This window comes from Pollicipes pollicipes, unplaced genomic scaffold (assembly GCF_011947565.3).
Source record: "Pollicipes pollicipes isolate AB1234 unplaced genomic scaffold, Ppol_2.1 Scaffold_7261;HRSCAF=8764_pilon_pilon_pilon, whole genome shotgun sequence".
In the NCBI taxonomy this organism is placed as follows: domain Eukaryota; kingdom Metazoa; phylum Arthropoda; class Thecostraca; order Pollicipedomorpha; family Pollicipedidae; genus Pollicipes; species Pollicipes pollicipes.
The window spans coordinates 59,772,190-59,788,888 of NW_023597054.1; the positions used below are offsets into that span (position 1 = coordinate 59,772,190).

Sequence of the window (16,699 nt, forward strand, 5' to 3'; positions counted from 1 at the left end):
ATTAGGATTCACAGCATCACGAGGTGGTGCCGGAATTTGGAGTTGGAGCTAGACAAGCTGAACATAAAATCCCTCTTTTTTGTTGCTAGCGTTTTTTTTTATCTCTTCAGAGGACATCTCTGAAATTTTACGGGCAAATTTTTTACCCAGTTTAATTTTTGAACGGTACGAATTCATTTTGACAGACTTTCGCAGGCGCTATTTTACGACGGCTGTTCTCGTGCGTCATGCGCCCGCCGACCGGTGTTGATCCGCCAACACCGCTGGTTTGATGAAGGCTGCAACCCCGGCCATCGATGCTCTTACTCCCAATTTTGCGAGCACGCAGGCTTAAACTTTTTAAAACATTTGTTTCACCTATTGCTCCGGAACAAGGGTGGACGCAGGGTTGAAGCTTTCTAAAATAGGATGGGGGAGGCTGGGCCAATAAAGTTGACCTAATCTGCCCTCAAACCCCGATCACTCTCGGGATTTCGGCTTCTTTGGTTTGCATTCTTGATGTCAAAATTTGATTTAAAAACAGATATCTGGTCGCTTTCAAAATTGTTTTAATGTTGAAGAGCTACTTCCCTTTTGAGGCCAATGTGACAGTGACATTCATGCTATATGCAGATTATGACATACATCGTGATGCGTTGGGGGCCTGCGCTGTACCCACAGTTCAGACACTAGCTAAATTGCATTGGCCCAGTGTTTCCTTTCTCGCCCATATGCTGCCACGGTTCTTATATGTGTATGCATATAAATATATATATATATATATATATATATATATATATACATACATATATATACATATATATATATATATATATATATATATATATATATATATATATATATATATATATATATATATATATACATATAGATAGATCAGTGAAGATGTTAACAAATACATGCAATTTACACCGATTACTTTTCAGCATTCACCAGCGTCAATCACTTTCTTCTGCTACACGACCTGCGCCCTTCTTTTTGCGTCACTGTCCGTACGTACAACCGACTGGAGTCGTTCTTTATATATATATATATATATATATATATATATATATATATATATATATATATATATATATCCCTCTCTCTCTCTCTCTCTCTCTCTCTCTCTCTCTCTCTCTCTCTCTCTCTCTCTCTCTCTCTCTCTCTCTCTCTCTCTCTCTCTCCCCCACGGAAACTTCCGGGTGGGAGCCGTAAGGCGGGCTGCAGAATGCAACGCAGTACTTGCGTTAGGCATATTCGACACCGCTCATGCAGTTTTGGTTGTCATTGTTGGACGACCGAGCGCTGGGAAGACACCGTCTGATGATCTGCACAGCAACAGATGTCACAGCTTCTGGCGTGTCTCCGCCGGTTTCGTCCTTCTCAGGTGCGTTTGACAGCGGGACGGCTGACCCAGCCAGGATCAGTGTCTGCGACGGGAACTCAGCATCGGTGTCGTCGCGATGGTCCATCATGCTATTAAGTCGGTCGTCAACTCCCGCTAAATCACGGACCCGGTCGCAGGCCCATTCTGGTTCTGCATGCTCTTCGGTAGCCTGGATTCGCTGTTGCAGAGCCCATTGCGCATTACACTGCTGATTTAGCCTCCATTTTAACATTTCTTGTTCTGGGCCTTCGGTAAAACCCTGAAGTGATCAGTGCAAATATCTCTCTTTCCTTTTTTTTCCTTCTTATTTTTCTATCTTTCTTGCATATATCTCCCGTTCTTGAGTGTGATAGCAATGTGTGCAAAGGCGATGAGGAGTCTGAATGTGCTTTGCTCGTAAGTCCTGTGACCCCCATGTCCGTATACTGCCTGACTCACCTTTGCTCGATCCGTTTGGACTGGACAGCTGTACCGTATGGTCGTATAGCCCAACTGTTACGCGATCTCAGTGCACACAAAGCCTGCAGCCCCGACGGACTGCGCCCGGATTCCCAGGGAGTATGCCGAAGAGCCAGCTATTCCATTGGAAATGATATGTAAGCTTGCCCTAAGCTCTGACGTCTTTCCTGCCATGTGGGAGCAAGCGAATGTGATACCGGTGCACAAGAAGGGGTCCAAAATGCTGCCTGAACATTTCAGGCCTGTGCCTTCACCGAATCGATAACGCAGCAAATCGTCCCACGCTTCAGGCGGATTTAGGTCGCCTCTGTGAATGATCCAGAAACTGGGGACTGAGATTAAACCCAGCCACGTGCAAAACCATCTTTTTCCCCCTCCGCACGTCACCTGTTTACTTAATGCTCATATGCACTAGACGGTCACCGTTTGGATAACTGCCCGCAGATTCGCGATCTTGGTGTCCTCCTGAACACTAAACTCGCCTTTGTTACTTTTTTGTTACTTTTTTTACCTAAGTTAGTTTTTTTGCTGATTGCGAGGGTGATGATTGGGGACATTTTGAGGCTTATCACGTTGTCCATAGGCGCTATGCTGTTGACAGGGCTCTATATGCCCATTTGCTGGGTTCATCCAATCGCTAAGGAGCCGTCCACGTTGCCCTGGATCTATTCGTATTTTCTCGTAGGGCCCTAAACAGCTGTTGAGGAACTATCTGCTAACATGCCTGGACACCCTTGATCGATCAGGGGCCCTCCACGGATTCTTCCCACACGCCCGAAAGGCTCTATACACTTTTGCTAGGGCCCCATAGCCGGGGTGCACTCAGTTGTTCAGGGGCCCTTCATATGGCTCTCTGGTTCTTTCCACTTGCTCGGAAGGCTCTGTGCTGCTACAAGGGCCCATATAACGTAAGACACCGAGCCATTTGATTGTCACTTGCATCGAGTCACGTGATCAGGAGCCCTCTACGTTGGCCTCGGACTCTTCCCCTTAAATCTCATTTTCGGAGGACTTTCCACTCCTATCGGGACCCTCTCTGTTAACCTGCCCACACAGGGGCACTAATTCATGTACACTGGTCTTGGGTAGTTTCCATGTGCTTAAATGGCCCTGTGCTCTGGCCGGATTCCTATATGCCAGTCTGCCGGGACACTCCCGATCGTTTAGAGGCTCACCACGTCAGTTTTGGTGCCTGAGAACTGCAGTCGGATCTGCGCCGATGATTTTTTTTACGCGCAATTGTCGAACATAACTTCACGTGCCTCTGATGTTAAATTGTGTCATTTCCGTTGGTTATTGCATTTGTGACACCTAGTCTGTTTGTGTATGACGTTCTTAATACATTTTAAAAGCTGAGATGCTTTGTATTCCTTTAAGACAGGCAAAGTAAAAACTCTACATTAGTCATCGGCCATCAACTGATCACATCGACCAGCCGGTTAGCCGTAGATAAGCTGGGAATCAAAGTAATGCGTGATTTTGATGATATGTGGCAGCCAGCTTTAGTTTGTTTTGCCATTTTTTTTCGAATTGTTTACCCCTAACATAACGCCATTTATCATGATCTGGAGAAAATGAACAACCTCTATGAATGTTCATGTGTAGCACGCCTGGTTTTCTAGTCTGCGCACGGCAACATGGGATTCCGTAAACAAAATATAATATTAAGAACATTAAAATTTAATGGCCAGAGTGCGAGGATTTTTTGGAGAGGCCCCGAACCTAGGGGACCCACGATGTTGCGTGCCCCTTCCCCCCCCCCCCCCCCGTGAAATCCTGAATCCGCCCCAGCGCCTAGCGGTCTTCCTCTAAAAGATGGGTCAAAACTTTGTGGTAACATGGCCAACCCATTTTTGTGTTGAAAAATTTAACGCACAGGCAGAACTGATAAGTGGGAAAAATTATACCATGTAGTTTTGAACATGCGCGCTCGCAGATCTTAGCAACAAAACCTCCAAAACCGGCGCTGCAGCCTCCACAGGCCACGCGGCGTCTGCCTCGCTTCGACCCCACGGCGAACACTCGGCGGTGGCCAACAGGCGACGAAAATGATGACGTATCTGAAATAAATATCTTTGAGCTCTTTAGGGCATCAATTTATACATTTAGAAGGTAGACCTTACGTCATGTATTTCTGTTGTGTGATTTGTAGCATAAAAATAAGAACGAACCAGTCTTTGCAGCAGTGCGAAGTGGTGCTTGAGTGAAATATCCGTAAAGTTGAGAGTTTATTCAGCGATTTTTTTCAGCGACGAGCTCCAGTTTCTCTGAAAGCACGTGAAACGGTCGATCATGGTACGAGAACATCGGAAATGACATTTCTTTTGCATTATGATGCGTCTTCCAAGGCGACCAGCAAGGCCAAAGGGCGGGAAGCTCAGTATCGCCCAAAAATTACCGACCGATATTAGATTTAAGGCATTCAGAATATTAACAAGCACAAACACTAGCGTCCGCCAAAAGTCCTAACCTTTCAAGCTCACCATTCAAGGTCAAGCTCGGGCTCAAAGGACGGGGAACTCCACAATACCAAAAAATTACCAACCAATTTTCAGCTTGCAAGCATCGTAATATTCACCAGTGCATGAACAAGTGTCCGTCAAAACGCGCTGACTTCCCAAAAGTCACTCTTCAAGCTCAAACTCAGGCCCAAAGGACAGATAATTATGCATCACAAAAAACCGGCCGATATAAACTTTTCAAGCATCAGAATATTTACCATCGCATCAACAAGCGTCCGTCAAAGCGTTTAGGCCTCTCAAAGTTGCCGCGGGAGGTCAAACTAGGGCTCAAATGACGAGGAACTCTGTACCTTGAAAAAGTTACCGGCCGATTTCAACTTTTCAAGCATCAGAATACTCACCAGCGCATGAGATAGCGTCCTTGAAGAAGTTCTGACCTCTCAAGATCATCCTTAACTTGTTTTTAGAAAAACTAGAGCTCGCTGCTAACTAAATCGCTGGATAAATCACCCAAATTGCAGGTCATTTGAGTTGTAGTTTGAGCTTAAAGCGTGAACTCGAGAAGTCAGGACTTCTGAACGAAAGCTAGCTGCTTCTGTGGTGAGTATACTGGTGTTTGGAAGCTTAAAATTGGCTGGTAAGTTTTTGGTGATATGGAGTTCCCCGTCCTTTGAGCCTGAGTTTGACCGTGAAGGGTGTCTTTGAGAGATCAGTATTTTTTTTACGAGCGCTGGTTTGTTCTGGTGGTGAATATTCTGGTGATCGCAAACATAAAATTGGTCGGTAATTTTTTGTTGATATGGAGCCCCCCATCCATTGTGCCGTGGCTTACGCTTGAGAGATGACCTTGAGATGTTACACTTTTTGACGGTCGCTAGCTCATGCGTTCGTGAATATTCTAATGTTTGGAAAGTTGAAATCGGCCGGTAATTTTTTGGTGATATGTATTTCTCCTCACTTGATCCTAGTTTCACTTTGAAGGGCAACCTCGAGAGGTCAGAGCTTTTTGGTGGACGCTGCATCCTCGTGTGGTGAATATTCTGGTCCTTGCAAGTTTGAAGTCGGTCGATAATTTTTGGTGATATGGAGTTCCCCGTGTTTTGAGCCTGAATTCGACGTTGAAAAGTGCGTTAAATGCTCCTTGAGGATATTTGACATTGGTCAAATGCTCATTGGTGCTCTTGAGTGGTCAAGATCTTTTGACGGATGCTAGTTTTGCAGGTTGGAAACATTCTGGTGCTTGCAAGCTCAAAATCAACCTGTAATTTCTCAGTGATATGGAGTTCTCCGTCCTCTGGCCTTGCTTTTGAACTTGAAGGTCAGATAACATTGCAAAACAAACATCACTTTCGATGTTCTCGTGCCATAATTTAGCGCAAGACGTCTTTCAGAGAAATCAGGACTCCCCAACTTCACGGACGTAAGGAAGAAACTGTGTAGCTGTGTAGAAACTGTGTATTTGTGTAGCTGTAGCTGTTCGCGTGTGCAGAGGACAGCCTCAAAATTATGAAAAGATGCGCCCCAGCTTTGAACGGTAGGTATTTGTTCTGAGTTACTTTCGGAAGCACCACTTCACGAGCCCCTATTCAGTCCCCCCCCCCTCCGCCCCCGTTTGGGTTCAAGCCACAACGAACTTCGAGAAGAGAGGTCCAAACCCGGAGACGAAATCGTTTGTTGGTGTCTTTTCGCGGTAGGTTGGGTCATTTTCCGCTGTTCAGGCCCTCCTCCCAATTCATTATGCGAAGCCACGGCCGCTGTACGCGTTAATTGCCCAGTTTGAGAGCCGGCGATGGTTTTACGGTTCTATTTGGCCTGATCGAACTCGCCGGTGACGCGCCTGCGCGTAGTCTGTAATCCACCCGTAGCGTGGAAGGCAGCAGTTTGAGATTGGTTACACCACGGCCGTAGTATATTTTCGGGCGCTCATGCTGTGTGAAAACGTTCCAATATACGCTACCACCCGACGAAACATCGTTACGTGTTCGTGTATTGGCCCCTTTTTCATTGAGTTCTTCCAAAGTTATCTACGAGTTGGAGGAGTTTCTTTGTGTTCACGCACTCGATTATATCGCTTTTCCTAAGTGATTCTATTTTAAGTCCCATTTCCGTAATACATAACTAGAAAGAATGTCCGGCTTCATATATTGTCCAGCACGCAAAGCAAATCACTCCGATAACGTATGTTGAGAGCCATTGTGAATAGTCGTGAGCAACCGATCACAGGAACCAGCGTCATATCTCACAATTGTGCCCTCGGATGCCCGTCCTGCATGACTCATCAATAATATTCTTCCTCGCCTTTAACGTCACATGGTACGCGGGATTTCACAATTTGAGGAATGTTCGTGAAACGTCGCGCATGTGTGGATAGCCTTACGACCACGCTAAAACGTGCCACCTCTGCACGGATGTGTACCTCAGAAACTACAAACTTTTCGACCTTAAGAAAAGCACCGCTGTGAACTGAAGCAAAGGATTTTCAAAATGCTGGTTCAGTTCAAAACCTTATACAAACGTGGAACCTTCGGCCTGGGCGTAAGCGCAAGCCACAAACAACGGTCCCTGTGCGGGGCGAGGCCGGTCAGCGGAGGATTTCCAAGATGGTCGTAGTCTTGCCACACTTTTCGCCCGTCCGCTTAATGTCATATGCCTTGCACTTGTGTCACATATGACAATGCTTCGGAATGGTCATTTCTGGCAAAAGGTGCTGTAATCTGCTCTGAACCGAATGCCAGGGCACACTTGCATGAGTTCCAATGGCATTTGTCTCGGTTCGGGTTCATTAGGTTTTCAACTTTCACCCAGACAAGGCTTCGCTCACCTGAAACCACACAACCTGTTTCGCTGACATGAGCCTTTTCCCTTCAGTGCTCGCATAATTTCTTACACGATATGCCAAAATGGTAACACATCACATACGTCATCCGACGAGGGCGCATCAAATTATTCCAACAAATCGCAGCACGTCACGACAGCACGGCTGATACCCGCTGTTGCGCGACCGTGGCATGGCGTTTCAGCATCAACGATTTAATCTACCGTGCGCGCCACATGTTCCACGTGGCGCGAGCGCAGGTCGTCGCCGCCGTGTGCGTACCGGCACTGCGGCGCCGGCAGCGGACAGCCGGCCGGCAGGTGGTCATGCTGCCAGCAGCGGCTCGTCTTGACGCTGGCGGCCAGCTCGGGACGCGCGCCGTCCACGCGCAGCCAGTCGGCGTCCTGCAGCGAGACGGCACCGGCGCGCACGCGGAACACGTGCGGGTGGTTCTTCAGCAAGGTCTGCAGGCCGCCGCACTGCTGGCGTAATTGGCGCAGCGTGTCGCCGCCCAGCAGCTCGGCGACGGCCGACAGCGGCAGCGCGCCGTCCGCCACCACCCGTAGCGCCACCCGCCGCACGGCCTCCGCCACTGTCTCCCTCGCCAGCTGACTGCAGTTGCGCACGGCCGGCGCGGCGGCGCGCGGCCGGAAGGTGCCGGCCGCTGTCAGTTGGCGCAGCGCGTCGGCCGACACGGCGGCGGCGCGCCGGCGCCCCACCACGCACCGCCGACGCGTGGATGGGATGCGCAGACGGTCACGCTCCGGCGCGAAGCCGCACCGCTCCGCCAGCTCGTATAACGTACTGCATGTATTCCTCGTACTGCGACAGCCTGGCGGGCACGGCAGGCGACGCAGGTGAGGCGGTGGCCGCTCCGACTCGCTCGGTGCAGCGGGACTGTGGCGCCGGCGGCGGGTGTGAGGACACGGAGCGCGCCCGACTACACCCGTGTCGTACAGGCCACTGCCGACGCTGAACTTGCCAGACTGCTCGCTGCATGTGAGGCGAACGTGGTAATGATAAGGAAAAGCGCATCCCGGCGCTGGTGCAGCCTATGGCGGAATGCGCGACTCGCAAGGTGGCCACTTTGATCCAGCCAAGCGACTTTTGAGGAGGCAAAAGTTCACTCATCTGTCACAAAGGTCATGTCTGACCAGCGTGTTTGCATGCTCGAGTTTATGTAAGTGTCAGCTGATATAGAAAATAAGATGGCTTGTTCTGGATGACACGCACACTCACACGCACGCGCACGCACACGCACACGCACACGCACACGCACAGGATGTCCCAGGGGTATAACCGGCGTTAGAGCAGTGACGCCTGTTCTACAAGTCCAGAAAATCCGTGGCACTGCTTGACCTGACATTTAAGCAATGCCAATTGCCGCAGACGTCCTAACGGGAGGCAGGTCCGTCGTCTCACCTAGTGTTGCAACGCTGGTACTTGCTGTAGAAGTCCCACGGGCAGCAGGGCAACAGGAAGAAGCTGGTGTCGGGCCCGGTGGCGGCCGCCATCACCGGCAGCCACGGTGTCAGCTCGTCCGAGTGGTTGCCGATCAGCCAGTCGCACCCCGGGTATGTCGTCTCCGCCGATGGGGTGATGGTGGCCACCTGGCGACCAGCGCGCCGCTACAGGCACTGGGCAGTCGCGGGAGGGGAGACCTGGCCAGACCGTGACAAGCCCGCCTCCTATGACGTAAGTGGAGCCCGGCACCCATTCTCAACAGGCGGAGAGGCGGTACGAGATAAGGTGCTCGCTCGCGCTGATCAGGCATTCAACAACTTTATGTTTGAAACAGAAAATATAATACTTTCACGGCAGCACGGACGGAGGTGACACACAGGTCGGCGACGTCAGCGTTTGAAATCGGCGTCATGGGACGCCATCAGGTCTTAAGAGAAGCTACTGGTGCCATCAATATGCCTGGCTCCTCTCACCGAACGCCACGCGCGTTGGGTCAACACAGTGCTTTAGCTGTCACAGGCAAAAGTCTTAGGCACAGAGCCACTGAATCGGTCAAACAGCACAAGTCGACGGCTCCATCCCAGTGCGCAAGGCGGCCTGCTCAACACGGCACCGACCGTCAAACGACGCCACGTACGCCGCTGATCGATGGCGGCGCCGGGCTGAGCCTGGGCAGTGAATGGCGCTCGAAAACGCGCAGCAGTCGGACGACACATAACACTGGCGGACGACCAGAAATAGAAGCGGCTAAATGAGGGAACAAGCGGTGACGCCGTGACCGCGGACCCGGCGAGGAGGCCGCACGACTGGCGCGCGGGACGCGCACCGGAGACGAGTGAGGTAGGACGAGACGAGTAGGCTGAAAGTGACGCAGGTCTAGTACATCTAATCCAGCAGTGCTGTAAGATAATGTTGGTAAAATGCCATTGAATACTGTGAGGCTTCCAGATTGTATGCTGTTCAGGTCAACTATCGATCGATAACAACTTTCCAACTCCGATCAACTACCAGCAAAGAACCCAAGCAGGTTAATCCAGCTGTTGGTGCAAGTAGATAGCAAATTTGATTTCTTCCTATATCGCGAATGAGAGCAGGTTTGTTTCATTGCTTTGTATTGGTCAAATGAAAACGCTGAATTTTGTTTGACAGCACTACACTACCTTCCGGTCTTCCGTTACAGGATCAGTCTCTGCTTGCTAGCAAAGCGGCCGTTCTCTGTGTTCGTCTCCCCATACTCTAAGCTTTTATATTTTTTATCACGATCTGGACGATCGCGTGGTGAACACAAACTGAAGGTGCTCCGTCAGCATTGGCCTAACGCTCCCGGTTATTCTTGACATGACTGCTGATGTCTGACGCCGCGACCGTGAAGCGCTGCTGAGTACGTCCCGCAGTGTCGCGTCGTGGGATTAAACGAGTCCGGGAACACGATACAAACTGGGTGACAATAATACAAAATGCATTACGACACGTTGACATTTGTCGGTACTTTCAAGGTCATGGGCCTGCGTCAATTGAACTCTACTGAGCACGTAAGCCCGCTTCCCCATACGTGGTCATTCAACGCAGTTGACTCCCCAGCTGTCGGAGGCGGTGACGAACTGGGCAAAGTCCCCTGGTGCGGCGGTCCAGCCAAGCAGGGGCAGCCGGAACAACGAGAGTTAGGGGAGAGGTGTTAGGCTTGTCCTGGGTTCTATGTCTACGCAATGCCTCGCTCAGGGTTGTAGTTTCCTACGCAGTTGACCACCCCCTACCCTCGAACTTCGAAAGAAAAGTGAGTTAAATCCGTGGGAAACCCATTTGGTAGCTCATTTGGGGGAAAGTTTCGCGATTTCAACTGCTCAGTCTCCCTCCCCCCCCCCCCCCCTCAAGCCCAACTGGTCTTGCAAAACTACGCCTCTGACTTCGCTCCTCCTGTAACCATGTTTGAAATCATTCGAGTCGTTCTGCAACCCACTACTTTGATGTGCTGCTGTCATGTCCGTACACCCACCGTTTGAGCCTTCAATCCTGCCCGAAATTCATGGCCCGTTCAACTGGTCCTTCTTTTCGCTTCACCCCGGAGACGGCATGAGACGGACAGGTGGGACTGCCGACTCGGCGGAGTGGCCGCGGATGAGGACATGATAGCACAAGTGGGTGTAAGACTGTCAACCCAACAGACAGACTACGGACGGGGACGGGGACGAGGACGGACACGGACACGGACACGGACACGGACACGGACACGGACACGGACACGGACACGGACACGGAAGCAGGAGACTGGGACGGGTCTCACCTCCAGCCGGGTGGAGGTCGGGTACATCTTCCAGATGCCGCGGCTGCGTATGTCCACGCCGTAGCCCGGGTGGCCCTCGGAGCAGAGGATGTGCACCTGTCGACCCGCACCTCACACGCGTCAGGACACGCCACTGCCGTTGGGTATCACCGAAATATAGAAACTGGCTTGGTACGGAATAGGCGTACGGCTCATGATCGAAACATCAAGTTGAAGTTCACCATATTCGACTTACCCCAGTAATTCAAAAGTTACCGGGGTCAAGAACAAACGGACGCCGGTGGCAGTTACACCCCTCGTGAAGGCAGGCAGCAAGGCAGTGGAATATATGCTACGCGATGCAACAGCAGATCATTCGCTGTTCTTATGTCCATGTTCTGACAACAGACTTGTTGGCTTAAACGTAGGCAGGGACTTCAGTGTTTTAGACGTTCAGCTCTGCCGTCATTATTGGTTGGCCTCGACTTCAGCTTTAAACAAACCACGTGGTCGTGTCGACACCTGAACACTACATTTGCTATGCAACAGCCTGTTACCGTTCATAGCCATTAGTCCTCGGTCAGACCCACGGTTTCACAAGATCTGGCTATTCTGCCCACAGTTCATCACAACGAGCAACAGAGGGCAACACCTTTAGTCCTCGCAACGAGACAGCCCGACCAACACAGCAAACGCCACCCCCAGCACAAAAAGGAAACAACCCAGAAAGGCTCGACACCCGAATGCTATCACGTCAGCCATCCCGTCAGACGCACTGCGACCAGCGCGTCGGCGCTGCCCTCTACACACGAAGCTCTAGCGCCATCCGCTTCCGGTCGGCGGCGGCGCGCTTGATCCAGCTCCGGCGGAACGCCCCCGTCTCGGCAGCACCGAGCCAGCTCCGACAGTGTCCCCGTCTCGGCGGCACCGAGCGAGCTCCGACAGACTGTCCCCGTCTCGGCAGCACCCGAGCCAGCTCCGACAGTGTCCCCGTCTCGGCGGCACCGAGCGAGCTCCGACAGATTGTCCCCGTCTCGGCAGCACCGAGCCAGCTCCGACAGTGTCCCCGTCTCGGCGGCACCGAGCCAGCTCCGACAGTGTCCCCGTCTCGGCGGCACCGCGCCAGCTCCGACAGTATCCCCGTCTCGGCGGCACCGAGCCAGCTCCGACAGTGTCCCCGTCTCGGCGGCACCGAGCCAGCTCCGACAGTATCCCCGTCTCGGCGGCACCGAGCCAGCTCCGACAGTGTCCCCGTCTCGGCGGCACCGAGCCAGCTCCGACAGTGTCCCCGTCTCGGCGGCACCGAGCCAGCTCCGACAGTGTCCCCGTCTCGGCAGCACCGAGCCAGCTCCGACAGTGTCCCCGTCTCGGCGGCACCGAGCCAGCTCCGACAGTGTCCCCGTCTCGGCGGCACCGAGCCAGCTCCGACAATGTCCCCGTATCGGCGGCACCGAGCCAGCTCCGACAGTGTCCCCGTCTCGGCGGCGCCGAGCCAGCTCCGACAGAGTGTCCCCGTCTCGGTGGCATCGAGCGAGCTCCGACGGAGCGCCCCCGCCTCGGCAGCACCGAGCGTGGCCCGCGCCAGCACTCACCAGCAGGCCGTTCCCGCAGCCGATGTCGACGAAGGTCTGCGGGAGCTCCAGCTGGAGGGTCCGCCGGTCGTTCTGCCACAGCAGCAGCAGGTACGCGGCGATAGCCACGTCCTCGTACACAAACTTGAGTGGGTCCGTGTTCTCCGGCCAGATCTGCGCGGTGTCACAGTGGATCATCGACCATGTCGAACATATGCACTGCAACTGGTTTAAAGATACATGCATCGCAGACGTTCCTGTCATATGCGTCAGAAATAAGACAAACACAGATAGGCACAATGATGTCCAAACGGCAGGAGGCGGCATGCGTCATCCATTCATGCACCTCAATATCTGTGGGTGAACTTTACCTCAGCATGCAAGTGCACAATGGGGCGAACTTTACCTCAGCATGCAACTGCAAAATGGGGCGAACTTTACCTCAGCATGCAACTGCAAAATGGAAAACCAAATGGCGGAGCGCACGTGGATAACACCAGATTCGACCACGCAGAGCAAGAATTATACTGAACAACAAAGAAGCATCTTAAATGACCAGTGAAGCAAATAATGACCCAACTACCTTGACAAACTCGGCGCCATATTTTTCCTTAAGTTCCATATAGAGGTTGGTGTATTGTTCTGCATCGACGAGCTGCAGAGAGTGCTCCCCCAGCGGGCGTGCTGCCTCCGTCGCCAGATCTACAGTCCATCGCGCCATTTTCGGTAGCGCGTGCTCAGCGAGCCACCTGGCGGACGGGGTGTCAACTGCAGATGGTGGCGCCACCAGGCGGATATCACCGGAAACTAGTTGCAGCTTGTGCGGAAAAGGCGGAATTAGCCTGCTGCCGCTTTGAAGTGGAAGGAAGCCTACAGACGACCCATCTGAAATAAACCAAGGTGCACAAGATGATGCAGCCTCATGCGACAACATGAAGCGACCATAAATATAGCATCAGCCAATGGCTAAATATATGGTGTGTATGTTCATGACATCCAGCAAGATATTGCACATCATCACGTACATATCACATATCATTACGTGGATGCTACATGATTCTGATGTGCAGCTTCTGGTCTCTCTTTAAGTCTTTAAATACAACCATCACATGGACATCAGTTGCGGAAAAATAGCAAACGGTAGGGCGATCTTCGAGCAGCTCCGAGCCTGACGAGGACGCGTGAGTAGCACGCGTTACCCTCTGCAGACACTGACCTTTGACGACAAGCTCCAGCTCTGCCTCCAAGCCTGCCTGGCGAGGCACAAGCTTCCTGATGGCCAGCTGGCGGCAGCCAGCGGCCGGCTGCCCGCCATCTAGCACATCCAACGCCGCACAGCCAGCCACCGCCTCCGGCGAGACCACCCCCAGTCGGGCACACAGCGTCCGGGTGACGTCACACGGTATGACGTCACCATCCGGCGGCGGCGGCAGAGACCAAACGACGGCGACGGTCACGCGCCGGTTCAGGACGTGCGCCTGGCGAATCAGGACTTCGGCCGCCCGCCCAAAGCCCAATTCATTCCCCTCCTTCACTGGGTGTGACGCTACAGTGCACAGCTGGTCCTCCTGGGCTACAGATGTTTTGCTGCCATTCATAGGGGGTTGCGATGTCATATTGGTTGGCTCGTCCTCCCAGACAGAAGGGTCTTCACTGGCCTCTGTGACCAAGTATGGCATCAGAACAGACAGCTGGTGCTCCTGGATGGAAGAAACAGACATTGTCATGGGCACCTTTTTGTACTATCAGCAATCAACAAAGGAATGCTATCTTAATGCATCAAAATAAAATCCTACAAAATCTGCATGGCTGAAAAAGGGTTGAGACTAGAACACTGCATGTCAGGGAGCAATGTCCTTCCTGAGTCCTCACACAGATATACTTACACAAATTTGTCCTGAACTGAGGGTAGCAAAACCCAAATGCAGCTTGGAAAGGTGAAACTGGAGTTAACTATATCTAGCAAAGCATGGCATCATGTAAAAAACAGCTATATGGTCTGCTAAATTGCCATGGTCTTTGTTGTGTTTGGATGATGATTTAGCAGAGCCCCTGTGATTATGTCTGCTAATTCCCATTATCTGTCAGCCTATTACTATTGAATAATTATATTGAAAATAAATAATATTACTAAAAATAGTCGATATGTAGTGGCAAAACTGTGAAAGCAAAACAGCTATAACATAGACTTATAGGCGGCCACTCCAGCCAGATCTACCCATGACATGTAGAAGTCACCACATTTACAATCATATAGCAACTGAAATCAACAAATAATGATAAGCAACAAACCATATAGCAACAAACAGTTCTTATGTCCTACATCATGTAAATTGCAGTTATTCCCTGTGGTAAGTTATATTAGTCATGTTTTGATTTTGATTACATGTGAAGATTATTCTGTAGCTGGTTGCAAGAGAGGACTGCCAGGCAAGTATCATGACCACCCTTTAAGGAGTCCTGAATTCACAGAACAAGATATCCTATATAATAGGCCCTCAAATGAAGACAATTTTCATATTAGTTATGATACTGTGACAACCCAGTCTGACAGCTTCTAAACTTGTTAATATATATCCTATATATATAATATATATATATATATATATATATATATATATATATATATATATATATATATAAGCAGTGTGTGTGTGCATGTGTGTGTGTGCATATGTGCATTTGCACATGTGCATACATGCTTCAGATGCTTGGATGTGGCAGTGCTAATGCAAACACTTAGACCATACAGTAATAAGGACTTTTCAAACTTGTAACATAATTTTTGCCTTTCCAAACCAGCAAACAATGCCACCCCTGACCAGCCAAATGGCCCTTGAGTAGCCCTGAGGCCCCTTTGTGTTCTGAAGGAGGTTTGAAAGGCCAGAGACCCCAGGTAGCTATAATAGCCCTTAAGTGACCAGTGAACCTCTGGTAGCCAGAAAGAGCCCACTGAACAGCCAGAGCAGCCAAGAATAGAATGTGGGATCTACTGAGCACCAAAAAGGATCAAATTGTTACTGTCCAGACTTGTATTCTATCAAAGACCCTTTTCAGCATTTCCCATTTATATAAGCCAATTATGCATATTTTTCTTCTTTTCCAGTCATGTGGGACAAATAGGGCCCTGCCAAAGGACCCTTGGACTCCCAAACCCCCAGATTTTTGGTTTTGCAATGCCTGGTGGTGTGGACCCCCAAGCTTCACAGACTCTCTTGCCATGGACCTCACTCCCAAAATTTGACAACATTCTGTTCCAAAGGCTGAGGGTCAAAGATTTATCACTATGTTACTGCTCAGGCAAAAATCAGATAGCACTATCCACACCAGAACTCATTAGGGCAGGTCTTCCTTGAACATTTACTGTCTACACTGCACTTCATTAGAGTATGTCTACCTTAAATGCTCATATATGATTCAAGAAAGTGGTGATCCTATCCTTGCTGTGTGGTTTTCCCTTTAAAAATATCGCTCACTTAACCTTGCATGCCCACTCTATCATGTCACTAAGCAACTTTTTTTGAAAACATACCAGAAACATACCAATGTGATTTTGCAGCACTTTTCTCATAGATATTCCCATGCACAGTTAATTATATATACTTCTGTACTATACACACACAACTATCACACATGCTACTACAATACACATACTATACTTCCAAAATTTGCCAACTGTTATCAGACCAATTTCAGGATGCATGGGTCTCACATGGGCATGCATGGTGACCCCAATGGGAAAGTGCACTCAAAATTAGATTTGGGCCGCATCTGCTCGGTGGCCAGACAGCTTTTTTTCACTACATGTGCAGAGGTGCTGTGTATTAAGTTACTTTGACTTGATTTTCCACTGATGTGAATTATAATCCTGTAGCACAGTCCGCTCTCACAGCCCGACCAAACACTAAGTCAGGTGTTACTGTGAGTATTTGCCCAATACTTTGGTAATAACAACAACAGCAATAATATAACGTCCGAGGGGTCCCAACACGCCACGCCCCCGCCACGCACTACCACCCAAGCCAACTCTCTCGCGCAACTCCACTTGCCTGACGCGTAGGCGCCCTAAACAACTGCCATACACTACAATTCCTCAATATGTATGATTGGGAAGGAAATACATTTGTTGATGGTTGCACTTTGTCAACTCCCAGCCCCCTATTATCCTTGACACAATATATGGGCACCACGGCAATACAAGGTTGAGTTATCTTTAAGAGCTTTGACCACATGGTCTGGAATGCACAGAGTGGTTTGCCTACTGTCACTACAACTGTAACATATGCGCCATAACTGAAA

The 16,699-nt window shown here is 50.4% G+C and overlaps 1 protein-coding gene across 1 annotated transcript; it reads right to left on the reverse strand.

Annotated features, from left to right (window-relative positions):
• Positions 1–6,415: 6,415 nt before the first annotated feature.
• On the reverse strand, positions 6,416–16,438 carry LOC119112229 (putative tRNA (uracil-O(2)-)-methyltransferase). Its single transcript, XM_037236323.1, is given in 8 exon segments — positions 6,416–7,902; positions 7,904–7,937; positions 8,528–8,715; positions 10,851–10,946; positions 12,422–12,574; positions 12,984–13,285; positions 13,617–14,100; positions 16,234–16,438. Coding segments are annotated over 7 exon segments (1,818 nt in total). The 5' UTR covers positions 14,080–14,100; positions 16,234–16,438; the 3' UTR covers positions 6,416–7,320.
• Positions 16,439–16,699: the final 261 nt, after the last annotated feature.